The 27,180-nt window shown below is 33.5% G+C and overlaps 1 protein-coding gene across 4 annotated transcripts in view; it reads right to left on the reverse strand.

The window, feature by feature from the left end:
• Nucleotides 1–16,704: 16,704 nt before the first annotated feature.
• The window catches only part of SYP61 (syntaxin of plants 61), a 74,957-nt gene continuing 64,481 nt past the window's right edge, over nucleotides 16,705–27,180 (reverse strand). For all 4 annotated transcript variants that reach the window (XM_089827025.1, XM_089827034.1, XM_089827050.1 and 1 more), the window contains exons 4-9: nucleotides 19,283–19,396; nucleotides 18,834–18,947; nucleotides 18,323–18,528; nucleotides 17,965–18,055; nucleotides 17,548–17,613; nucleotides 16,705–17,150 (exon numbers count right to left, since the gene is read on the reverse strand). In XM_089827025.1, the coding sequence (XP_089683151.1) occupies nucleotides 17,040–17,150; nucleotides 17,548–17,613; nucleotides 17,965–18,055; nucleotides 18,323–18,528; nucleotides 18,834–18,947; nucleotides 19,283–19,396 (702 nt within the window). In that variant the 3' untranslated portion in view covers nucleotides 16,705–17,039. The remainder of the gene's footprint in view (nucleotides 17,151–17,547; nucleotides 17,614–17,964; nucleotides 18,056–18,322; nucleotides 18,529–18,833; nucleotides 18,948–19,282; nucleotides 19,397–27,180) is intronic.

Raw genomic sequence — 27,180 nt, forward strand, 5'->3', positions numbered from 1 at the left:
ATAATTTTAATAAAATTGAAATTATTTTATTGAAAGATCATTAGTTATTATTTTAATAATATAACTGAATAAATAATTATCCTTAGAATATTTTAGGGAGATTGACTTAAAATATAATGGGGTTAATTCTACATTTGATTTGAATAAATGACTGGGTTGACTTGTAGGGTAAACTAAGAATCTTTTTACTTGAAATGTACATTGAAAAGAAAATTGAAACGTTACACTTAATTCAACTATATGTTTTCAAAATCAAACCAAACTATGAAACCTACACTTTGTTTATCTGTATGTTGTCTATGTTTTGGGTTTGGGTTGACTACAATGTTGACCAGTTTTAGGATGTCTACTCGAGGCTTGGGAGTTTTGTGAATGTGGTATTATGTTGAATTGATCTTAATCTTTCTAACTCAACCATGGTGGTGGGAGTGGGCCTTATTTGCATTTCCTTTCATTCTATCTTTGTATCATGATGGTGGTGGTTATATCTTATGATGGATGTTTATATCTTTTATGATGGATGGTTTCATTTATTGTATTGTACTTTTTATTATGGATCTAAGGAGGATGATGTAATTCTATTTTTATAAATGTATATTCTTTTACCCTTTCATACCTTGTGACATGTACAGTGGATGATTGAGCATTCTAAATTTTATTTTCCAAGTGGCATTTAGAACAAATGTATATTATTTAAATGGACTTTGGACTTTTAATTATTCTTTCATATGGATGTGGTATTTGTTAGAATTATTATTAATTAAATTTAAATGTGATTCAACATCTTGGGATCCTTAAGTAATGTAATCTATTATGTTTTCTTAATTATGATTGTATGTTATTGCTTCCGCTACTTTACGTTTGATGTGTATGTTATTCTTTCTTGTTCAAAAAAAAAAAAAAAATTGGCAAACTTAGTAAAAATTAATGTTATTTCTTTTGGATCTCTTGGCAGGGTGTTACATCGTCTTTCAACTACTCCTTCTTGTGAGTTGGTTTGGATAATCCAAAGTCTTGATGAAGATACCCCTATCATCTGCAATTTGGACTACTTAAATGATGAAGAAAGGTTGCATAATTATTCCCTCATTGTGATCCCAGTTGAACCTAATGGACCAACATTGGTGAAGGATGGGGATCCTCCAGTCAGTCTAGATCATAAGTCTTCAAAATGCAAACCTATTATGGTAGAGGATAGTTGCATTGCAAAGGAGGGACAACCTGATGTGGGCCCTGAAGTTGGAGATAGGGAATGCACCAATACGGATAGCATCACCAAGGAGGAAGTTTTTATATTCAGTGTGGATAAGTGGAAAGATAATATGAGTGGCAATAGAAGTGGGATTGATAATGGAGAAGTTGTAAAAAAGAAAAGGGGTAGACAACCTAATACCAGTGGTAATCCCAAAGCCTTCAAAAAGTCCAAGTCTGAAATGCCTAAATGCGTTAAGGGGTTTCAGACCCCAATGGACACTAAAAAGTAAGTTTTGTTATGGATAAGCTTAAAATTTCTTCTTGGAATGTTAGAGAATTGGAGACTTCATATAGGAAGTATTAGTTAAGATATTCCTAAGATGGGTCAACAACATTAACATCTTGTTTTTACAAGAGATCAAGGCAGTAGGATTCAATTTGGAAATTGCTTCAAAATGCATCTGGAAGGATGTTGCTCCCTTTTTTACCAATCACCCTAAGGGGAAGTGGGGAACAACCATCCTTGTTGGACCCAACTGGAGAATGAAGATTGATAAATGGGGTAATTCACCCTACAACATAGCATCCTGGATTTCCATCAAAGTTGATAGCTTTGAGTTTGGTTTATGTTTTGTTTATGTCCCTAATGAACATTTGGATAGAATCAAGATTTAACAGTGGATGGCTAACCTTCCTAGTATCCCTTGGATTATAGTAGGAGATTTTAATATGGTTGAGAGGTTGCAAGACAAGTTTGGAGGGATTAAGTTTGAATGGAAAGGACATGAGCATATATATTGGTCTAGGATGTTGAACAAACTTAACATCATTGATCCCCTTGTTGATCTGAAGAATCATTCCCTAGGTATTTGGTACATTTGGTCTAATTTAAAGAGAGGGAATAAGAGGATATATTCAAGACTGGACAAAATTTACTTTGATAGGACTGTGTTTAGTTACTACAAGCCTATTGATGACAATCATGTGCAGATCCTACCCTATTCACTATTTGATCATCATCTTCTTGTGATTGAAATTCTTAAAATTGGTTGTTCTCTTCTCAAGCATAATAATGTGCACTTCTTTGCTCTTAACTCTTCCTTGTTGGATGATCAAGATATCTTGGTTGCTACTAATATTATACATTGGTATAATGATAAGATTTGCAAGTATGAAAACCCCATTAGTAGTTAGGATCAGACTGTCAAATCTTGGAAAATGTTATTTAAGACGATGGGTAAGAAGAAGGCCAACGATGGCAAAGCATTGGAACTCTCCATGGTGGAGGCTCTTAAAGTACCTAAAGCTTTTCTCCAAGATGACCCTACGGATTTCCAACTACTAGAGGTGGTCTCCAATTCTAAGTATGAGTTGAGGAAACTCTAGACTAAAAATATTTAGGGAGGCAGAATTCAATCCAAGGCTAACTGGTTGGAAAAAGGGGACAGGGGTTCAAAGTTCTTCTTTAAGGTATTGAAAGTAAAAGTGGCCAAAGACAAGATTGAGTGTGTTTGGGAGAATGGTTCAGTGTTCACGAATCTTGTAGATATCCTTCATGCCTTTATCCGATTCTATAAAAACTTTTTCTCCTTGGAAGATAAAGGATTGGACATGGTGAGTGCTCAAAATAAGGTGAAGGGGATTATCCCCAAGAAGGTGTCAGATGTAGACTTGAAATTGTTAAATGATCCTATCTCTCTCATAGAGGTTAAAGATTCCATCACCACTCTACAGAAAGAAAAAAAAGAAGCTACTGGACCAGATGCGATTATAGTTGAGTTCTTCAAAGTGAATCTTGAGTGGATCAGCCCCATCTTTCTTGATCTTTACATGTTTTCTCTTGAGGAGGGATCGTTGGGGTTGAGTATCAATTTAGGCCTCATCAAACTTATATATAAAGGAGGGGATAAAACTTTGATAAAAAACTAGAGACCAATCACTCTTCTTAATGTAACTTATAAAATATTGGCTAAGATCTTGGCTACTAGGTTGGTCCTCATCTTTTCCAAGATCATTAGAAAAACTCAAACAAGGTTTGCCAAAGGCGGATATCTTTTGGAGAACCTCATCACATGTTGGGAAACTATGGATTGGGCCAAAAATTCAGTGCAGAATATTGGTTTGACGTTCATAGACTATGACAAAGCCTACGACAAGGTGGAATGGGATTTCATCTTTATGATGCTAGAAGCATTAGGGTTTCTAGTTAGTTTTATTAATATGGTGGGAATTTTGTTGAAGGATGCTAATGTAGAAATTGAAGTGAATGGTATGAGATCAAAATGTTTTGATTTGTCAAGATCCATTAGACAATGATGCCCTCTTGCCCCTGGTCTATTTTTCATTGTGGAAAAAGCTTTGCATTACTTGTTAAGGGATGGCTCAATGTCTCCTAAGGTTTTAGGTCCCATCCTCCTAGATGGTAGTAAGATTTTGAATATTCAATTTGTAGATGAAACATCAATATTATTCCAACTTGAGGAGGGTAACATGATGCATCTGATGGCCAAACTAGATTTTTTTGTTCTACCTCAGGCAGTAAGATATTAGTTACTAAATCCATAATCCTAGGATGGGATCCTTATCCTTCAAGATAGTGCCTCAAATATGGTCTCAGCTGGGGAGGCCCTAACTAGGTAGTTAGGTACCTTGGTATTCCATTTTTCATCAATCCTAGCATCAATGACATGTGGAGTTGGGTCAAAGAGAAAATCAGAGGCAAAGTTCATAAATGGAACAATTTTTATTTATCTTTATCTGGTAGGGTGCAAGTTTTTCAAAAGATCCTATCATCTTACTCACTTTATTTCTTGTCGACATGGTTGTTTAATATTAATCAGTTTGACTATCTACAAAAAATTATCTGGGACTTTCTTTGGTATGATGGAAAGGGCAATGCTAAGACTCATGCAGTTAGATGAGATTAGTGTACAAAAAGCAAGGAACTAGAGGGACTTGGTTTGAAAGATCTAAAACTCCAAGGTTTGTCTCTAGTTGTGAAATGGATTGCTAAAGCTGTTTAGGGAGATAAACCCTAGAAAATTCTCATTAGACATAATTTGGCTAGAGGCCATCCATTTGGTGCCAAGCATTGGAATGATTTGAATATTTTGAATTTTCTAGCTCTTGAATGTAAGACTTCAGTGCCGGGGGGGTGTCTAATATCTTTAATGCAATTTGGAAAAGTTGGGGCAAAGTGAGACCTTTTTTTGGGACCATTCCGAGATTGGAGTTGGGAAATAAATGGTGTGGAAACTATTCTATTTGGTGGAGCTTGAAGAGAGACTCTAAGCCACTAGTACTAGTTCAAAGGTGTTCGACAAAAAAGTGGGCCAAAGCGAGTATTAAAACTTTCAAGGACATCCTAAGTAGTGATAGTCTTATTGATTGGACTAAGCTTAAGGATAGATTTTCCTTGTGTGACTCTCAAAGGAAAACCTATTCTATGATTGTTAATACCCTGGATGCTATTGGGATCAGAAGAAGTTGTTGTACTCATGAGTCATGTTCATTCCAACAGAGATGACCTAATTCTTCTCCCTTACACTTGATTAGATCCAAACATATCTACACCTCCCTCTCCTCCAGTATTATTGTCCTTGAGCATCTTGATTCCTATTTAACCTATCACTTACTCATAATGACTAGAAAAATATTCTCATACAGTTGTGGACTAGACCTATTGAACCCAAAATTCTTGGTTTTATTTGGAGAATGTTGTTGCATAGGCTACCATTCACTAAACTAGGTGGGGAACCTAATTGGCGTTTTGTTTGTTCCCAACTTGAATCTATTGATCATGTTTTCTTTCAGTGTCCCTTTGCTCAAGCTATTTGGAATATGTTTGGTTTTGTGTTTGATGAAAATGTCTATGTTGAGAACATTATTTTTGGAAAAATATGTTGTGGCAACAAGTATCTTAATGTGTTCTGGTCTATCTTTTCTTCTGTCATACACTAGTATCTTTGGAAAGTTAGGAACAATAACATCTTTTAGGGTAAAGAAATGATTCTAAGTCTCTAAGGAGACCCATAAGGGCTAACATTGATGTGCAGGTTACAACCATCTTCAAAATGGAGGAACAGTTCCAGAAATTCATGCAGGAAGTAGGACTATTGACTAAGAAGGATCTAAAGTATGGATCCATTACTATGAAGGAGGAAGATTGCAACACTATTGAAGACGACTTCAATATCCCTTTGTCATAGTTGGTGTAACAAATACGAAGGGAAGGCAACTAGAACCTCTGAGGTTCACTACTTCAGAGTCTAGTGGTGAAGAGGAAGAGTAATATAGTTTTACTATTATATATGTTGTAGTGGCATTTCTAGTGATGTAATATGTTGTAAACTCTTTGTTCGAATCGATGTGGTAATTATGTATTCCACTCATACTCTTAACTTACTTGTAATCTCTTTTGGGCTCCTTAATATGCGATAGAAAAAAAAAGTATATATGTTTTAAATGTGTATATGTAGTTTTTGAGTCAAACTCATTGACTTGTAATTTTATAATTTTTAATTTTTTAAAACTTATTATTCCAATAAATAGATATATCAATAAGTATCATTAATTTAAAATTATTTAACAATTGTAAAAGTAAATAAATTATAAATAAATATTTTTAAATCATAATTTTATTTTTTTATTAATTAAATTATGTAATTTTAATTTATTTTTGTTTTAGTCTAAGCATTTTTACAATAGATTTTGAATTTTAAAAAATTAAATCAAATAATTTAACTACTAAGATTGCAAATCTATAAGTATATGTGTGTGAGATAGTTATTGTTTAAATAAGATTTTAAATACACTTAATTTGACAACATTGAAAAAATAATAGATTAATATACTTGCTATCTTTTTATTTGTTCAAATATTTTAAGGATGATTTCATTGAACACTAGATTGGGATTAATTAGCATTTAAAATAATAAAATAAATTTTGGATGTCAATTTATTTTATTGAAATGCTATTTAGACTCATCGTTGTTACTATTAGATTCTTAATCTTTCTTTCAATCACATTGGATTGAACCTCTGATTCTGCCAAAGTAGGAGTTCATTTTGATCACTTCTACATAAAGTATAAGATTATAGAAACATACTTATTTTTATATATGTTTATCATTTTTTATAATAAAACATATGAATTTAGAAATTTTTCCAGTTAATTTGATATTGTTTCAATTATATATTCTTTATCATAAATAAAAACTTCTATGATTTTTGTATATTATTATTTATTTAGAAAAATGCATTTTTTTTTAATATATAACTAATTTATTTTTCACATAGAATGTCAATTTAGAAACTTTCTATTGAGATTTTTACTTCAATTACTAATTTATACCTTTTTATATTTATAGAATTAAATTACTTTTTAGTTAGTAATTGCATTTCAATTTTATTATATCTTCAATATTTTTCTTTTTTGTCATATTGAATAATAAGTAAATGTTATGCATTTTTCAATAATTGTATATGCATAGTTACTAATACTATATTGATTTTTGCAATACCTCAAAAATATTTTGAAAGAGAATGAAACAAGCAATTAGGAGAGAAATGTACAAATAGTCTAAACAGAATCATTGTTAAATCAAAATCTACAATCTCATAATAAAAATTTAAAATAGAAAATTAACTCTTTTTTTATAGTATTCTAGATGCATTAATGAGAGTATTCCTAAATCGATACACTACATACATTAGAGTATCTTTAAATCAATTTAAAATAAATAGTGTAAACTTAATAATTATATCATGTGTTAAAATTATGAGGATTATCGCAAATGTAATAACATTGCTTATATATGATATATATATTCAAAAGATAGCTCTCTCTCATATTTATATTAAGCTAAGTTACGATGAGACATGTTCCAAGGGACATGTCTATATGTTAAATTTGATATATATATATATATATATATATATATATATATATATATATATATATATATATATAAAGAGAGAGAGAGAGAGAGAGAGAGAGAGAGTAGGTTTTATCTGATTGAAGCTACTAAACATCAACACACCCTCTTAGCTAGGGAGGATAAGCACAAGACATATATTACACCATTGGTAATATTAGGAAAGACACATCAAGGAAAATTTGTATCAAAAGACTTCCATAACAAGATGGAACAAAGTAAAGGCCAAGACTCCCTTGATGTGAATGAGGACTAGGGCCCAAGCAAGTGCACAAGGGCTAATTCCAAGAAGATTGAAGTAGTGGAAGCAAAAAAGCTAGATGAAATGAAAGCTTCTGTAGAAAATATGAACATCCTAGCAGACCAAGTTGCGGACCTGTTGAAGACTCTATAGTTGTTCAAGGGTTGTCCTTTTGCTTTTCTTTTGTTGTCTTTTAGTGCATAGTTGTTCTCTGACCTCCTATTTTTTTGCTTTTTCTGTATGTTCTCTTTTAACTCTGAGGCCTTATGTTCTCTGAACTTTTATGTTCTTGTTTCTCTAATACTTCATTATAGTTTTTAAGTCCTTTAAAACCTATTTTTACGTAATCAAAACATGAGTATTGACCTATCATAACATCAATCAAATGATATTCACCAAGTACTCTGAGTGTTGACCTATCAAAACATCAACGAAATGATATTCACCAAGTACTCAATGCGGCAATGGCCTATCAAAATATCAAGGCAAGATATTTTGCCAAATACCTATCATATATTTATACAAACAACTTAAAGATAGCCAATTTAATGACATCTAACACTTAGTTGTTGATTTACAAGATAAAACCTTTCACGATCTATTTCAACATTTACACAAAATGTATATCATGATTTAAGTTATTGTAAGATCGTCACCTTCCAATAACTTATACAAATACAAGTGATAATAATTTGGAAGTTTTCACTCCCTCATGATGTACACAGGGGGTAAGCGCATATTTACATGACATCAAGGTTTACATGAAATCACCAGGAATATTGTCATGTGGTGTTGACATGACATCCACAATGAATCATATCAAAGATAAGGTTTTCACCTCAAACTTATCTCTCATGGAAAGAATGTGTTATTAGGGATTGCACTTGAAACTTCTTCACAAAGAAACACTAACCTTTTGACCTCCTTGTCAAGGTTACTTAAAGTGTCAAAACTCCCTCTGAATTCGAACGACTTTTGAGCTCCTCGTTCAAAGTTTCCTATGAGAAAGTATCAAATGTCAAACTCCCTCATGTTAACTAAAACATATCCTCTATGTGTTTCCTATTTGTCCAAGGTTGCCTCTAACAAACTGTCAGGCTCCCTCTTGATATAGAAGAATACTCATACTCTCTATCAAAGATATTTGCTTCATGAGTCTCACTTTATCCAACATGATCATCAGATGACTAACAAATTCTAAATCAAAAAACTTATTCGTAGCTATTATCATAAGATTGAGTCTTGCACAATATTTGATAGCATGCCTAATGTACCAATCTTCTTTTCTTAGAATAACATCCTTGCACATCTTGATGGTGTCTCTTCTATGACATCTCCTTTATAAGAATAGTTCAAATGAGAATGGAACATTATTTATTATATCCCACCAACAATATAAAATTCTCACTCATATCATCAAATAATTTTGATTCACGTCAAATATGACAAACTTATATATGTGTTCTCCTTTTTCATCTTTACAAAGAATCATCCTAACAATAATTATCTCAACATGATGGAGAAAGTGCCCATCAGCATCCTTCTTCATCTTATTCTAGATCACTTTATTTGAATCGTCTGACATATTCTTGGAATCGCTAATAATCTCTATTTCCATACTTCTGAATAGTAAGGATTGCAAATATAATTGAAACTTTCCTATAACCCATATGGTCTCAAAGATGACTTCCGTAAAATTTGTGTGTCTAGGATATTTGATAATTCCAATGTTTGATCTTAGATGACATCATGACAACACCCATCAACTCTTATAAAGACTATTTAACACATGAATTCAATGGTCACAACTATTAGTGAACCATAGCTTCATGACATCCTTAGATATCTATCGTTGTTCACTAAATTCAAGACATTGTATGTTTCTTCACATATTCAACAAATTGCTTACTCACATAAGCATCTTCTTTAATTTTGGATACCCCTCTTAACCTCTTTTGAAGCATGATTGTTCATAGATTTCTTCCATGTCTTTGAACTAATTGCCTCCTAGTGGCATCAATTGAAACTAAACAAGTTTAACAATGTCCTGACAATTTTAGCAAACTCATATAGAGTTTCATTAAATATATGATCTCCCACACTTTGAAGATTGGCAGGCAACATCTGGTCTACATTAATCTCATGATTTACCAAGCAACTGAGTGACTCCTTTGTGCCTATCGACACCATATCACATAGGTGGCTGAGTGCCTCCACCTATCATCCATCTTCCCTGTCAGCTTGTGTTCCTAATAGAATTTTCTTCACGTGCCTATGATAGCTTGAGCCTCCCCCACTTCCTCCATGTGAACCTCCCGGCAAGAAATCATCTCTTGTGATCTATCTAATTCACACAATGAAGATGTTGTATATATGATGAACTTGTGTCTACTTGTTTGGTGACTTCTGAATGAGATGCTTAATTCATCAACATGTATTTCTCTTTGGTGGTATCTTTAATGATTGCCAAATACTATGGCACAACTATCTTAATCTGAAATTCTAATTTTTGATGATGGTCTTGATCAGATTTGTCATTAATACCTTGCACAAAGGGCACCATGAACATTTAATTGGCACTGCCTAGTAAATTGCAAATATTGTGTGTGGATGGTCCATTGACTTGTTGTTCACTCCTCTATCTCCTTTGCTCATGTGTATAATAATGTCGAGAAACTCCAACTTTATGTGAAACTGGGACCACTGTGATTAAATTGGAGATTTTGGTTCTTTGCAAACACCTCTATGGGGTTATGCTCTTGTGTAGTCTGGTTCGATGCTCCTTACTGTAGTGCTTGCCCCTAGTTTACATTTCTGTTACATTGTTGAACTATTTTAGGCCAGTTTTATGTTTGATGATTAGTAGCATTATTTTGAAATTATCAAATATTGTTTCAGATTTAGTGATTTATGATGAGATTACTTAGTACTCTATACTTCATGTATACATGATGATTATCACAGTGTTTCCAGTTATTGAAGATGATTAGTTAGATGGATTATCATGTGATTTCTTATGGATATTTACCCAATATTGCATGTGTATGGTGTGTGTGTGTGTGTATTTATTTTTTTTATGTATAATGTTTCTAATGTGGTTGAGGAAGGGATTCATAGTCACCTGCTAATCAGGATCTACATGATGCACCATTTCTTACCATTGTCTATTTAGCTTAGAATATTTTGTTTGTACATGCGTGGATTTTATGCAGATTGCAGATATCAGGTATCAACTTTCTTGAATTGTCAGGATGAGCATACCCTATCACATTATCTCAATGGTAAGAGAGGGGAGATAAATTCTTAAGTCCAAATCCTAAACTTTTAAGCCATTGGTCCTAAAAAATTAGGACAAATATCTGAGTTGTTTACCTTCCAAATGTGTCGGATGACGTTAATTCGTGATTATAACCCTTTAGTTTGAACTTGTATGTGTTCTTCTATGATGGGTTTTCATATTTTATTTTATAAGTCTTTGGTGGTTTTTCTATTAATTAAGTCAAATTAAATAATTAAATTAATGATTTAATTTAATAGAGAATTATTATGATATTTTAATATTTAATTAATTGAGAAATTAATTAAATTTAAAAGAAAAGTAACAAGTTTAATTTTAAAACGTGATAATATTTATTTAATTTAATAATAATATATATAAAGTTTATTTTTAAATAAATGCTAAATACTATTATTATTTAAGTTAATAAATATTTTATCAATTAAACGTTTGAAAATAAATTAAAAAGTGAAAAAGATAATAATTTATTAAAAGTTTTAAAATTGCATAATGTGTGCATGAAATTAAAATTTAATAAATTAATTGAAAAGAGAAGTCAAGTGAAAATTAAATAAAGTTATTTCATAATTCAATAAATATGCATGGAAAGATAAAGAAATGATTAAGAAATGATTAAGAAAAGTTAATAAAGAGTTGAAGTCTAGTGAGCAATGAGTCGTCTCGAGTGAATGCACAATTAGTGCCCCGATTTTAGAAAATAACTCTTTATCACCAATTGAGGGTTCATTTTTGAAGGACTGTGAATTTTGGAAGGGGAAAGAATTTTGAAAGAGAGAAGGTTTTGAGAGAAGGAATTTCTCTTACAATCTTTTTGGGCATAGCGATTAGCATCAGAATCCAAGTAGATTCTTGTGGTTATTCGCACAATTTATTACGTTCTTTCTTTTCCTGTCTTCATCGTGATTGTTGAATAGTTATCTGAAGAATTTTTGTGACGAATGTTTCAGTATTGCATATTTTTAGTATGCATGTTAAATCCTCTATATGCGGGAAGATTAAAAAATCAATACAACCCTCTTTCAATATTTTTTTAAAATGGGAAATTAATCAGGGTAGGGTTTGAATTAAAATGAAAATTTTCTTTAAAAATAATATAAATAAATAAATTGATGAGTTTCTTGTATTTTCCATGTCAGATTAATGTTGGAACCTGTTATATATATATATAATATTTTTAAGGGGGTTTGAATTATTTTATTAATTAAATAAATAACATATATATATATATATAAAAGGGGGTTTGAATTATTTTATATATATATATATATATATATATATATATATATATAAGGAGGGCAGGTTTCGCCCACCTCCTCCCCTCACCGCAAAATAGTGGTACCCCTGCTGATCACAAGGTACTGCAACAGCAGTGGTATGTACCACTATGATCCCAAGCACCCTACGACAACAGGTGGTTGTCCTTTTAAAAGGACTGGTGACTATAATAAACAATAGGTGATCATCCTTTTAAAAGGACCGGCAACTGTAATAAACAATGCCTATTACATTAAAAATCGCAAGGGTAATTTGTATTTAATTTAAATTTTTTTAAAAGATTTTTTATATGTTATTTAATATAAAAAATTTAAATATTATTTATTAAATAAAGTTTTTAAAATTATTTTTTAATTTGTAATAAATAATTAAAATATAGTTATTATTATATATATTAATTATTAATTAATTGAACATAATATAATATAATTTTATTTATTTATTTAATAATGAAACTTTAGTTGATAAGGTTGTGGACTCATTTAATTTCGACTTTAATAAAATCGCAAATTGTTTTATTGGAAATCAATGAGGATTATTTTTAGTAATTTTAAAATAAATACATAAATTATCCTTAGAGTATACCAGGGAAATGACTTAATATAAATAAGGGTAATTCTATATTTTATTCAAATAAATGAATGAGTTAACTTGTACAGTAAACTAAGAATCTTTTACTTGAAACGTACTTTGAAATGAAAACTGAAACCTTACATTTAACTCATCACTATGTTTTCAAATCAAACCAAACTAGGGAACCTATACTTTGTTTATCTATATGTTGTCTATGTTTTGGGTTTGGGTTGACTAGAGTGTTGACTAGTTTTAGGACGTCTTCCAGAGGATTGGGAGTTTTGTGAATGTGGTATTATGTTGAACTGATCTTGATCTTTTTAACTCAACCATGGTAATGTGTTGGTATGCTATATGATGAGTGATTTTATTGTTGGTTACTATTTTCGTTTTCATTATGGGATGGTGAGATGAATGCCATGATATATCTAACTTAACCATTTTGAGTCTTTGATCAATATTTTGAGATACTTTCCAGTTGCTCGTAGAGAACTAATGGGTATTGTGATTTATCTTTTGGATGCTTTCTAGTCACTTGTGTAGGGCTGAGGTGATTTTACTACGATTCTTTGATTTGTGATTTCATAAGCTTAGGGTAGGTTATCTTTATGTAATGTCAGGAAGTGGCTTGCAATGGAGGTCAGGGCCCTAAGTGGCTGCCAGGGTAACCCATTGTAAGTTGTTTAATAAGTGTTGAACCTAATAAGAGTCTTTGTATGTTCTTGCCCCTGCCTCAAGTGCTAGTATAGACTAGGATGGGAGTAGAGAGAACGCTTGGTTGCAGCTTTGCATCGTTAGTATGCCTTGTTAGTACGAGAGGATACTAGTGCCACATAGGATCGCTAGGGGGTCAGGGTCCTAAGAGACTGCTAGGATAACTCTAACGTTGATTCATGCGATGACACTTGCCTGCTTGCATAGTAGGTTTCCTACGTGTCTTTATGTGTCTCTGGGTTTAGATGTTGATTTGTCTTGGAACCTTTAAGTTAGATTACTTTTAGGACTTCCTGGACTTAGAGAGTACTTTTGATATTTGGGTTGTTATCATGTTTGGGACTTGAGACTATCTCAGCGTGTGGGAGTGGACCTTTTTGGGTTACCACGTGGTCGGGTGGTAGTGCTTTTTACTCTTACCATTGAGATCCGTTCGTTGCTACCGTGGCTAGAGTTTCCTTGTCTGCATTTCCTTTTATTATATCTTTGTATCATTATGATGGATGGTTATATCTTATGATGGATGCTTATATGTTTTATGATGGATGGTTTCATTTATGGTATTGTACTTTGTATGATGGATCCGAGGAGGATGATGTAATTCTATTTGTATAAATGTATATTCTTTTAGCCTTTCACACCCTGTGACATGTACAATGGATGATTGAGCATTCTGAATTTTATTGCCAAGTTGCATTCAGAACAAATGTATATTATTTAAATGGATGTTAGACTTTTAGTAATTCTTTCATATGGATGTGGTATTTATTTGATTAGTATTAATTATATTTAAATGTGATTCAATGTCTTGGAATCCTCAAAGAATGTAACCTATTATGTATGCTTGTAGATGATTTTATATTATTGCTTCCGCTACTTTATGTTTGATGTGTATGTTGTTATTTCTTGTTTTAAAAAAAATGTTTGGCAAACTTTATAAAACTTTAGATTAATTCTTTTGGATCCCTTGGCGAGGCGTTACACTTACCCAGCAATTAGATAGAAAAAATATCTTTGTGATGTTCTTGTAAATGGACTTTGTTTTGTATAGTCTGATTTTACCCGCTTCTTGATCCTGTTAAATCCACTATCTCATGTCGAGAGTGATAAGAATGTTGGGAATGCATTGAGATTTTCAATTGATTCAGTTGATTCAGATCTTGACTTCCTTCTCTTTCTCCTTTGCTTAATCATTTTCTTACATTTGCAATCTAACTTGACACCGTGTTAAAATTATGAGGATCACTACAAATGTAATAACATTGTCTATATATGATTTATATATTCAAAAGATAGCTCTCTCATATTTATATTAACCATAAGTAATGAGGAGACATATTCCAAAGGATATGTCTATTTGTTAAATTTAATAATTTATATTATAATGTATTATAGTAATATAGTAAGTTTATCTGAATGAAGCTATTAAACATCAACAATATAGAAGAACACAAAGTCAAAAAGAGTCATTGATCTTTGATATTATTTATTTTTATTAATTTATAATTTGTATCTTAATCTCAAATGCATTAAATAGAATAATTTTTACTTTTATATTAGATTGTTAGATGCTTTATATTTGAAGGTATTTTTATATTTAATATATATAATACATTATATTGATGATCTTATTTAAATTTAAAATAGTTTATTAGATTATTTGTAACTTAAAAAGAAAATTGACAATCAATATTTTTCTTAAGACGTAAAATGAAAGGCAATAAAATAATCAGACCATCGTTAAAAATTCATACAACAGACACGTGATTGCCAAATTCCAGGCCTGGCCAGGACATCACCTAAATACATGGGCAAATGCTAAAAAACTAGTAAATTTCCTACATTTGCCTCAGGTCATATATTACGAGTCAAGATGGCCTTAAAAGTGACTACATTCCCAAGTTTCTTTAGGGGCAGGAGCATCCCCTCTGGAAGTTCCCAAGTCCCTAGGGCGCCATATATACTCATAAGGGCACATTCAGATACTGGTAAACTTTCTACTTTTGCCCGCTGTTATATCATGTTTTCAACCCCATAACTTATTAAGTTCTCAAAGAAAATTCTAAACCTTCATCCTAACACTCCCGCAAAGAATTTATTCACAAGAAATATGTTAAGTTTCAGGAAGGTCTGAGAGATACAAGCTGATTTATCATTTGATATTTTCGACCGAGCAGAGAATGCTTCTTATTAACCAGCATTTATCTTTCAACAGCTGCATGCAAACAGAGAAAAACCTTTTTTACCCATTACACTTCCCTACATTGGATCTAGTATAACAGCACTCCAAGACCACCAAGAACTAAGAGAGAAACAGGGAAGGGCCCCCAAAGAATAATTTTTTTGTCACAAATGTTAAATTATAATTCAAGGAAAAATAAACCTATGCTCCACATAAAAATTCATGTAAAAAGAAAGTAGCTTAAGGTTGTGGATAGTTCCCTATAATCTCGGGTTCGAATCCCCTCCCTGGTTTAATAGGTGGGATATCTTTTGGGCTGCTGATTTCACCCGTGGAGAAACTAGTCTCACCCTAGCTCATGCAGGTACCCAAGATATGGCCTGCTGGTCGCTGGGCTAGGACATGGGGATAAATCCCACGTATTTCAAAACAAAAGCAGCTAAACCAAGCACAACGAAAGGCAAATTTTAAACATGCATGTTTTTTCCAACATGCAAATGCTACATGTCATTGTTTGTAGGAAAAAGAGTGAGATATGCCCTCAAAGCACTAGAATTTATTTCTGGAAGGTTCAAAGTTGGCTACCCATTACTTCGAGGGAAATTCAGAGGTGGGTAACAGCAGTAAGATTCAATAGCAATGATGCGACTTTTTAGCATAGGATCAGGTCATCATACAGTGATGTGTGTCACTGGCTATCCAATAGATAAACCATAATAAAGGCAAGCTCAAATAAGTGGGTGGTAGCTTGCAACAAAATAAAAGCCAAAACATCATTTAAAGTAAATCTGAATCTCAACATATATGAAAATAAAATAAATTAGAATTTAGACCTTTTAATAGCTCTGTCTATTTATTGACTTCCTACATAAGTTTCACACATTAAGATACATTCGGCTACATGGCATTAAGGTTAAATATTCATGTGCCTTTTGAAAAACTGCTAACCTTAGCGCTATAGAAGGCACAATCTAAGTATCATATCAGCTCCATACCCATGAGTAAGAGAGTGCATTTACTTGGATCTAAGAAATATACTAAAAGTTTTAGAAGAATCAAAATTTAAATGCCAATACAAGAGTTAATTTGAAAACAATGATGTTGATATGATTACCAAGCTATTTTGAGACAAAGTTGAGCTAATAGTCAAGAAGAGAGGTCAACGTGATAAAGAAAACTGAATTTGAAATTAATCTTCCATATTAAAGATACAGATATACCATTTTAACATGTATAGAAACTCAATAGCAAGTTGCATAAACAGATTGGAACAAGGATTGACCAGAGACAGTTTCATATTGTCAAAATAAAATCACTATTATTAACTTCAAAATGCTCAATGATAAAGCAGCTAGAACAGGTTACATATAGATCTGGTAATACGGATAATTCGATAGATGGCTTACAAGGGATAAGATGATGCTTGAAGATTTTTACGCATTATTCCATTCCAGAAATGGTGTAATCGTCAGGTTTAAATGGCTCAGATATGAGATGAGAAACTGCACAACTTAAGACTTCTATAGTGGATCCACTTTCTATACCACTAGAAACATTGTGATATTGTGTTATTGCACATTGCAGAATACAATTAATATTCAACTGCCACAGATGCTATAAGAGATGCTAGGTGTAGAATACAAGAAGAACCAACACCATAAACAATATAACCAAAAATACAATCATCATTATCTGTCCCTTGGCTCCTGCTTTCTTCATCACAAGAGCCACCTTCCTCTGCATTACAAAGAGTTGTGAATTAGAAATCACAAGAATTAATATTTTGGGTTCAGCCAAAAAAAACTATTGGTTGATTCATTAGTTAGTATCAAAAAGTAGCCTTTTAACTGCTTCTTTATTGCCAATCCACTATATGCTCACTCTTCAGGATATACTCCATTAACTCCAGACTGACTAATATTTATCACGCCGCCGAACAGAATATTCATATACTTTGCATACAGCTCTTACCGTGTCAGTTTCCCTCTTTTTTTGTTGAATTGTCCCACTTTAGAAAGTTTGGAAAAAAAAATTAAACCATGTGCTTTATAATACAAGAATCTTATGAACACTAGATTAGATTTATGATTCAACAATTAAAAAAAATAAGCGAACAGATAACTCTCAAACTAACTTGAACAAAGTCGAGCCTATTTGATGTTTTATCCATATCTTGATCAAGTTCCTCCAAAAGCTTTTCCTGCAGAAAATGTTTATATAGTCATATATGAGTAATCTCGAATTAACATATAAAACACCGTTCAAATATGATTGAACCAACTACTCTTTGGGAATTACTATAAAACATTGTAATCAGTTGCTTCCTTTTAATTCATTCAATTTCAATAACTGAAATTTAACCAAACAAAAATTGTACTGGTATGTTTCTGGATTCGATTGTGTTAAGATTTTTACCATCAACGTTTCGAATCACACTACGTGATCCATCATCAGGATGAAGAGCAAGAGAAGCACAAAAAATATAGTATATTGCAGATAATGGATGACTCAAGAAAGATATAAAGGGAATAGGCCAAGAAACAAAAATTACCTGTCCCATGAGTTCTTCATGTATTGTGAGACCAACACCACCGAGCCTCTCCACACTTGCACTAAGCTCATCTAGCTCTTGATCTTGTTCCCTAAACAAGAAGTAAGCAAAGTGAATATGATACAAGGAAATACTGATCAGGCGTGATGGTTTAATAGTAAATAAAAGTAATACATGCATTTTAAAACAAAGCATGAAAGGGTTTAAGGAATCAAAATTGAAGATGTCCAAAACAGTACACAAAATGGAGCCTGTGCTTGAAAGCCAACATCACTATCTTATCTTGATACTGTGTTGATAAAGACAACTATTTATTTGAACACTTTGACGTTTAAATTTTCAAGAAAAAAAATCTTACCTAATCAATAGTACTTGTCTGTCCGTTTCTGATGTAATAAAATCATCATTATTTGGGTTCATAACCTGATTTGGTTTAGCACCCGCATGATCATTTGGCAATCTTAGCAGTTCTCGCCTGGTGCCATTTGATCTGATATTAGCTGAATGATTCTGCCCCAATGATTTCTCCATGTCTGCTTGCACAGTTTTTCTGAGCTTTTCCATCTAAGAGTACATGCAAAATTGTGCATTAACATAGATTTATGTAGCCATCTGGATTGCAGAAATACACATTACAACAAACGATACTTTTTGTTTCATATTCTTTTCTGCTCCACTTCCTATCGAAAATGGAGAACAACAAATCATGCATCTTACAAGGATCCTTCAAACCATAAGTTTAGACATTATCTTGAAAAATTAGTCAACACAATATTTTACAAGCATATTTCAGATCTGAATTAAGACGGAATGATGAAAAATCGATCTTAATAACAAAACATGAAAGCAAAAAATTAACAAGGAAAAACCTGATTACGTGTCGACCCTGTCCATCTCCTGCGCTTCTCAAGCTCCGCTTCATCAATGCTAAACCGCACGGGATCTCTTTCTGCCACGGCAATGGCCCTATCAAGCTCATCTACCTTCCCACCAAAAACCAACCTCCTCAAGAAATGAAGTCTAAGCAAATTTAGGTGATTGAAAGTCCATCTTGGAGGAGATATGTGAAGCACTCTCCCCAAAAAAGTTTAAAAAGCTAAAACTACAAAACATATATAACAATACCAACAATAATCAAGTATTCATTTAATTACAGTAACACCCAACCAGAGTCTTAGCTGGAATGTTGTTAACATAAATAAATTAAATTGAATTCAAATTTCTATTCCAAGACAAACTTCAAATGGGCATGTTGCAGTTATCATGTGTACATTCATCTAGTAAATGAAAAAATAGAAAAGCTATGAAAACATATTACCTGCCATTCAATGCTTTCACATCCTGCTAGCAAGTCATTTGCAAGACGCCCCCGCTCACCTGATCTAGGCAAAAGTTGTTCATATCTTCTGAATGTGGCTTGCAACTTATCCACCTTTTGATGGAAAAATAAAAAGTTGGTTAGAAGTGCATTAAACTAAATAAACAAATAAACTTCTCTTTTATATTCATTGCAATATAATGCTAGAATTGCAACATTGCATTTAAACAGCAATCAGCAACACATCTATGAAGGAATATTAAAGAGCTGTAGCAAAGGTTTTCTAAATGAAGGTAAAACAAGAGAAAGAAATCCTAAAACTCAATATTTAATGGCGAAAACATGATCAAAACTAAGCCAGAGAAATTAATAAACTAAGATAATAAACAAAGCTTAATTAGTTCAAAGTCACACATCAGGCTCTCATTGTGAAGGCCCGAGTTCAACTCTCAAATAGGGGTATCATAAGTGGAATTCAAAGTTGTGACACTTGGTCTTTCATAGGAGGTATTTTTTAAATAAATGTGGAATATTAAATAGTCACTCTTGTTCTTCCATGGTGGGTGATTTCTAATGTGTTTGCTCATAAGGAGCTTGTATTGGTCTAGTGTAGGTGCTCATATGAGCAAGATACATGTAATCAATATTCAATTAAAAAAAAAGTGATCGAAAGAAAACACAACCATGTGACAGAAATGTAACATCGTCAAGAAAAATTCTGTAGCATTTAATATTCCCAGGAAGCTTTCTCCAAATTGGGGTTTTTGAGAGTGTCACATGACCTGGAGCTACAATCTTCTCCAAAAATAATAAGTGCACATTATATCTTTTGGTAACATTTGCTTCTTCTACAAACAACACTATAAATCCATACAAGAACTTTCAATCCTCAATTTGATATAACTTTGATTTACCGTAACATGGTATCAGAGCTAATCGATAGAATGTTTCAAAAGTTTGGCAAATATTTTAAAACAAAGTTTGAGGCTTCTTGGTTTTTGTGAATTTTTTTAGTAGAAAATTGTGAGCTCTTTTTTGAAATTCTAGGGTCCTCAGTCTGCAATTCTTGAGGGTTTTTAGGGCCACTGCAGATCGAGTTTGTTGTGTTGAAAACCCTTGGTGCTTTTTTTTTATGCACTGTTTTTTGGCTATCCCAGTGGGCATCATTAGGTAGCATCCTACACTACGCTGCCCAATCAACTCTATCATGCTCAACGAGATGCTACATATGTCTAAATGATATAAACTTCAAATTACTATTTGTGATAGCCTTAAGGATGTGAGTTTTACCAGCCTTAATAAACCTCATCTCTCCATCTTCTTAGTGCTGAGATAAATGTCCTCTATCATGTGTAACGAGCTCATACCAAGAACATCAATACCTCCAATGTCAACAACATAAAAATCTGCCTTAAATGCATAATTATTTAGCTTCATGTGAAGTTCAGTAATCATCCTATTACACTTAAGAGTGTAACCATCCGCCACCTATACTCTAATGCCCTCAAACTCCTCTGTCTGAATGCCCCTCTAGGAGACCCATCGTGAATCAATAAAATTATGAGTGGCACCTATATCTAGAAGAGCAATAACTCGTTGCCCTGCCAAGAGACCAAGGAATCTTAACTACAAAGGTACACTACCTTAAGATTAGAATCACCAATAACTTCTACACTATTAACTGCACTCATATGTCTCTTGTTCATTTTCAGTTGGCTATTGTGAAAAATCACAACTCTCTTCCTCATCATAAAACCACTCCATCATCTTGTTTTTACCCTTAAGCTTCAAAGAGCAATCATGTTTTTCATCATAAGGTCCCCTACAAATAAAAACAAAATATCTTTCTCCTTAGATCGTTAATTGTTTCTTGATCTAGAGGGGTCATCATAGGTCTCTTAGAATCTTAATTTTCAACCTTCTTAGGGCCTGCCTTACTGTCATAAGATGAAGTAGAAGGTTTGGAAGCAAACTTGTTTCATGGAGTAGACATCTCTGAGTTTCTTGCCTTCTTCATAGCTTCATGCAAGGTAGGTGGATCCAGGGACTTAAACCAACCTCTAAGAAGCTCAACTACTCCCTCAATGAATAGCACCACTCCTCTCCTCTCTGAAATGTCATACACCATCACTGATAAGCATTGAAACTCGCTAATGAATGACTCGAGACCTCCAATCTGTCTCAACTGCACCAACTAATGAAAATAAGTCTTGAGGTCTTTCCTGTCAAATCTCTCTACCAATTTATCCACAAACTCTTGGTAGGATACAATCTGATCATGGTGCAATGACACTAACCCATGCCACCAGTCATGGGCTATCCCATCCAAGTGCATCACAGCAAAGCGAGTGGGACACAAAGATAGGTAAGTATCGAGTTTATGAACCCAAGCTCTCGTTGTAACCTTCCCACTTCCACCAAAGTTAGTCAAGGTCATCTTGTTGGTTGCCTACTTCAAGTCATTTTGTCTAGGCCTCTACCTGATATCAGGTCCAGGCCTACCTCTAGTGTGCTCTCTTTTGTGTGTCAGAAACCTATCAAATTTCAGGATCTGCTTAATTGTATGTGGTAAAGCATCCCACTCTACATAACGGGTCACCACATCATGAACAAATGGTGTACCCTCAATCTTAGTACTTGCCACATCCAACTCAAGTCTCAGAAAAGTAGGTTGTTTTGGTCTATCATGTATACTTGTATGATCCACCCTATTGTCAACTCTAGGCCTACGAGCTAAGTGAGACCTTCCTGGTACCTCTATCTCTGTTGCTTCCTCTAGGATGAGCAATGCGCTGCAAAGTCTCAGATATTTATTGCAGAACATCAACTACATGGTGTTGGCCATGTGCAAGATCCCTGTGCATCTCCCTAGCCTCATTGTCAATGTCTTAACTTGGACCAGCATCCCTATTATTACCAGAGGCACCAGCATCTCTATCACCCATGGTGCCAAATTGAATCTCTTGTTCACCCTCCCCTGATGCTGAAGTCATACTGTGAGCATAATGAACTCCAAGTATAGATTGTTGTGCCATAATGAACCTAGTTCCCTGAAGGCTAGCAGGAAACTACTCTGATACCACTGTAATGAGCCATGTTGGCTCACTCAAAAACTATGCTAAGAAGTCTTTGTTTTTTGTTCTGTAAGTTTTGTAAAAAAAAATGGTTTTGAGAATGTATGATTTTTTTGGTTTTTCAAATAATGAATTGACAACTAGAATACAAGAAATAACTAACTTTTGAAAGCCAGCTTAATTTGCTATTGACCAAATTACTAGCGCTCACAAATGCACATAGAAATATGCAATAATTTTTATTTACGTCAAGAGCCTAGTATTGCAGATAGACATTGGGAATTTGAAGAAGAAACAATTTTGTAGAAGATGTATGAAGCCACGCCAATGCTCCATAACAAATCGTAGCCCTTTATATAGAATTCGCTGCCAATATTGAGTGTGAAATGCTGCTATAATCTGGAATGCAGCTGGATATAATGAAACGCTGCCTTCGCTTTATCTCACACCAGCCATAGACCTTGATCACAGACCCTCCAAACATCCTCCAAGCTCCAAACGCAATATGTACTATTAGTAATATAGCCACCTAGATGGTTGTGCAATTCCCAACAGTTAGAGGTAATTTTGTATAAAAAACCCTTGCAAGAAAACGTCTATCCAGCCCTTGGAAAATGTAGATTAAGTCCCAACGGACATTGGTACAATTCATTGGCAATTTGAGGCCAATTCAAAGTGCAAAGAAAGTTGCAGAAAATCATCAGTTTCCACAACTAAAATCAAACCCTTGAGAGCTTGCCAATTTCACAAAGCATAAACATATAATGAGAGATCGATTGATTTCTCATACGGAGTGCATTTTATAATATTAACTAGCCCAAAACTTCACCTACACGACAAATGACATGTAGCTTCACCTTTCACTTGTCTTCAACACACCATCAAATCAGAACATGAAGCTTATAAAGTCATTTATTAAGTTAAACTTAACAAATAACTTGCAATATGCATTAAATTGACAAAGCTCAATGGAATACTGATGAAGTCTGGACTCAAGGCGTCACTATTGCACTGTCAAAAATGGAAACCCTTCTCACCAAACTTACTACAAATAGCAAGTCACACAACCTAAGACCCTCAAATCTAAGTGCGAACTGACATCCCCATGCTTCTGGAACCTACTAAATCGGACACATTACAAAAAGCTAAGGATTTGTTACAGCAAAGCCAAGACATCATGAAGTCCTTGAAAAAATATCTTCAACAAGCCCAAAACAGCAAAAGCAATATGGAGACCAGCATAGAGTTGATAGAAATTTTGAGGTTGGTGATTTGGTATATTTGAGACTGCAGCCCTACAGGCAATAATCAATCAAAAGGAGAGGCTCAAAGAAGCTCAAGCCCAAGATTTTATGGTCCCTTCAAGATTGCTAAGAGAGTTGGAGTAGTGGCATATGAGCTGGAACTACTAGGTAGCAGCAAAGTACACAACATTTTTCATGTCTCACGTTCAAAGAGAGCTTTGGCTTATAACATAATTACTTCAACAGTGTTGCCGCCATTAGATGAGGAGGGAAAGTTGATCTTAATTCCAGAAGCCATCATTGAAACCAGGGAACATGCTCTTAGGAAGTGCATAATTAAAGAGTGCCCAGGTGAAGTGGAAGGACCCATAGGTGGAAGATGCGACTTGGGAAAATGAGCAGATTTTTTTGCATTTGGTACTTAACTTGTTTGAGGACAAGCAATTTTGGGAGACAGAGGATTGTAATTGTTAATGTTTTGCCCAGAAATAAAGATAAACAACAATAAAGAAAATAAAGAAAACTAAGATACAAAAAGACAACAAGTTTTCCTAGGAAAACCCTCCAACTTGAGGGGAAAAATCCAGCCACACCAAAAACATATCTCTTTTATTAAATAGTAGAGGTCTCAGTAAATGTTTCTAACAGAATACTACACTCATCACACAAAGCAATCATATATTTCATCAATTGAGAGACTTTTCATATCATAACCGAAAGTCTCTTCATTTTCCAAATGCAAGTCTCTTCATATTTCCGAACCCATGTCTCTTTGCATTTTGCATATATTTTCACAGTTCGAAATGCATGTCTTTTCATATTTCCAAACATGTGTCTCTTTGCATGTCACATGTCTTCCATATAACGAACAACAAGTAAATCTCAGGAAACCACAACATATCTCAGGAAGACATTCCCTCTCACAACTGTAAAACTTCAATACGCTCTCTTTGCAAGAGAGAGAATATTCGTAAGTCTCGCCATCTCTAACATGACAAACATAAGAGGCAGCAATAAAAAAAAAGTAACAAAATCTCATAACATGTGTTCTCAACATAAAATTATCATCTCAACATGACATTCACCCTACTCCCAAAGGGTGAAATAAAAGATAACTAAGTCATGGAGTCACATGACATCCACCATGGCTACTCCCAGAGGGTAGATCCACCATAGTTACTCCCAAAGGGTGGAGCAAGGGATTTTACCTCGAACTTCTCCCTCTTACAAAAGAATTCATTAACAAGGGATTGCACCTTGAACTTCTCCCTCATAGAGAAAAACAAGTTAACAAGGGATTGCACCTTGAACTTCTCCCTCTTAGAGTATAACTTGTTAACAAAGGATTGCACCTCAAACTTCTCGCTCATAGAAAAGAACTCATTAACAAGAGATTGCACCTCAAACTTCTCTCTTGCAGAGAAGAATTCAGTATAGTATATAATAAGAACAACCAAAAGTTGAGACTCCCTCGAATCAAGGGGCCGCATTCTCACAACTAAATTATCAAAATAAATTACATAAAGACTTCAATGCTTTACCAATTAGAACCTTTTGCAATCACGCTGCTACACGAACATGCTAATCCTTTGCAAAGGACCTGGCCCTCTTCATCTACCACACAAGCTCCCTCTCAATCTTAATGAGCCTAAAAAAGCCCTTTCTCTTTAGCTCATAAAGCTTTTCCTTTATGTAATAAATATTTTTAGTCTCAACTTTATCTCCAGTGCATTATCCCTTTGACAGGTTGCCTTGAATTCTCGGAATTTAACTCCCTATGAATGCAATCTCTCGTCATCCTTATGCTTATCAATCTATCCTAGATGTTGTTTAGAGGGATTAGTAAATACTAGAAGCATGTATGATTCACTATTCTCTATGTTATTGCATGACTTAACTACATAAAATTCATGATAAACATTCAAAAGTATAATCATAAAACACTTATCTATTTATTGCAATCAAAGAATAACACCCTCTAGGTGATACTTGAACCCCTTGAGCACCCAAGCCTCTAATTGAGTCACCTAAGCCTCTAGCTCCATAGTAAATGCCACAAAAATGACCCATGTTAATGGTGAAGATGCCAATACAAAATTTTCATTTCAATAAATCTCTATACACAATGTGTAACTAAGATGTTCATTGTTACAATAATACAAGCAGCCATAGAATGCCAACAATTGATCATGCTTCTTCGTATGCACTCAAGATAGCAGAAAAGAGACTTCATTGAAGAAGGCCAAACAAATAAAGAAAAGCAGATACAGAGATGCCACCACACAACCATCGCACTCACAGAGAGCAAGACACAAACAGTCTAAGCACAACAAAATATAGCAAGGCCGTAGCAAAGGTTAATGCCAGAAGATCTCTGCTGGACAATGAGCAGCTACAGCACAAATAAAATACAACTCCAACCAAACACAGCAAGAGATAAATGCAGAGACTCAAATAGATCGGTGTTGAGAATATCTTGACTGCTGAAGAAGCAGCTCACAAACAAGATGAACAAACAAGAACAAGAAATAATAACCCAAATTGATTATTACAGTCCAGCAAAGTCGAAGAATCTTAGAGAACTCTGGACAATCATTTCAGGTAAATATGATCTCTATCAAAGCTACAATTTCAACACATACAGATTGACTCCAAAATATTCATTGTAATTTGCAACAGATACACAAACTAATGAACAAGAGGAACTCACTTACATGTTATCAAACCTGCTCTGATTCCATGTTAATGTTTTGCACCAAAAAAAAGAGAAACAAAACTAAACAAAATAAAGAACACTAAGACACTCGTTACACAAAGCAATCTTATAGATCATGAATTGGTAGACTCCTCATATCATAACCAAAAGTCTCTTCATTTTTCAAATGCAAGTCTCTTTATATTTCCAAATGCATGTCTCTTTGCATGTTACATATCTTTTCATATCTCCAAACGCATGTATCTTTGTATAATGCATGTGTTTTCATATTTCCAAACATATGCCTCTTCCCATATCGCATGTCTCTTCATATAAAGAAGAGTAAATGAATCTCAAAAGAAAACAACATATCTCAGGTAAACATTCTCTCTCATAGCTATAATACTTCAACAATAATATCCCCTCCTACTTTATGAAAGAACAATATTAACTTTAATTAAAAGCTAAGACCCTCATTAAGAGTTAATTAATTAATATTTCACTAATGTTGATAGAATTTTAGAAAAACTAACATCATGGTGCCTCTGCAACAGTCAAAAGCAGGAGGGCTTCTGAATCGTCAAGGTTCTCGAGGGTTTTTGCAAGGTAGGACAAGAAGCTTTTATTACAATAATAGATAGTCGTCTATTATTACTTAATAGTAATCTATTGTAAATATCTAGTTAGCTTTAGTTTGTTTTCGCTTTTTTAGCTTTCTCTGTTAGAATAGAATGTTTCTATTCTTTATGATCATTTCCTAAGGAAACATCGTTTTATTCTTTTGTACATATTGACCTTTGGATTCTATTAATAACAAGCAAGTATTTTACCAATTACTTCGTAATATGGTATTAGAGCCAATACTTCAAATTTTTTCAAAAAATT

Source organism: Cupressus sempervirens, chromosome 1 (genome assembly GCF_028749045.1).
Source record: "Cupressus sempervirens isolate cs-2001-9-10 chromosome 1, ASM2874904v1, whole genome shotgun sequence".
Classification (NCBI taxonomy): domain Eukaryota; kingdom Viridiplantae; phylum Streptophyta; class Pinopsida; order Cupressales; family Cupressaceae; genus Cupressus; species Cupressus sempervirens.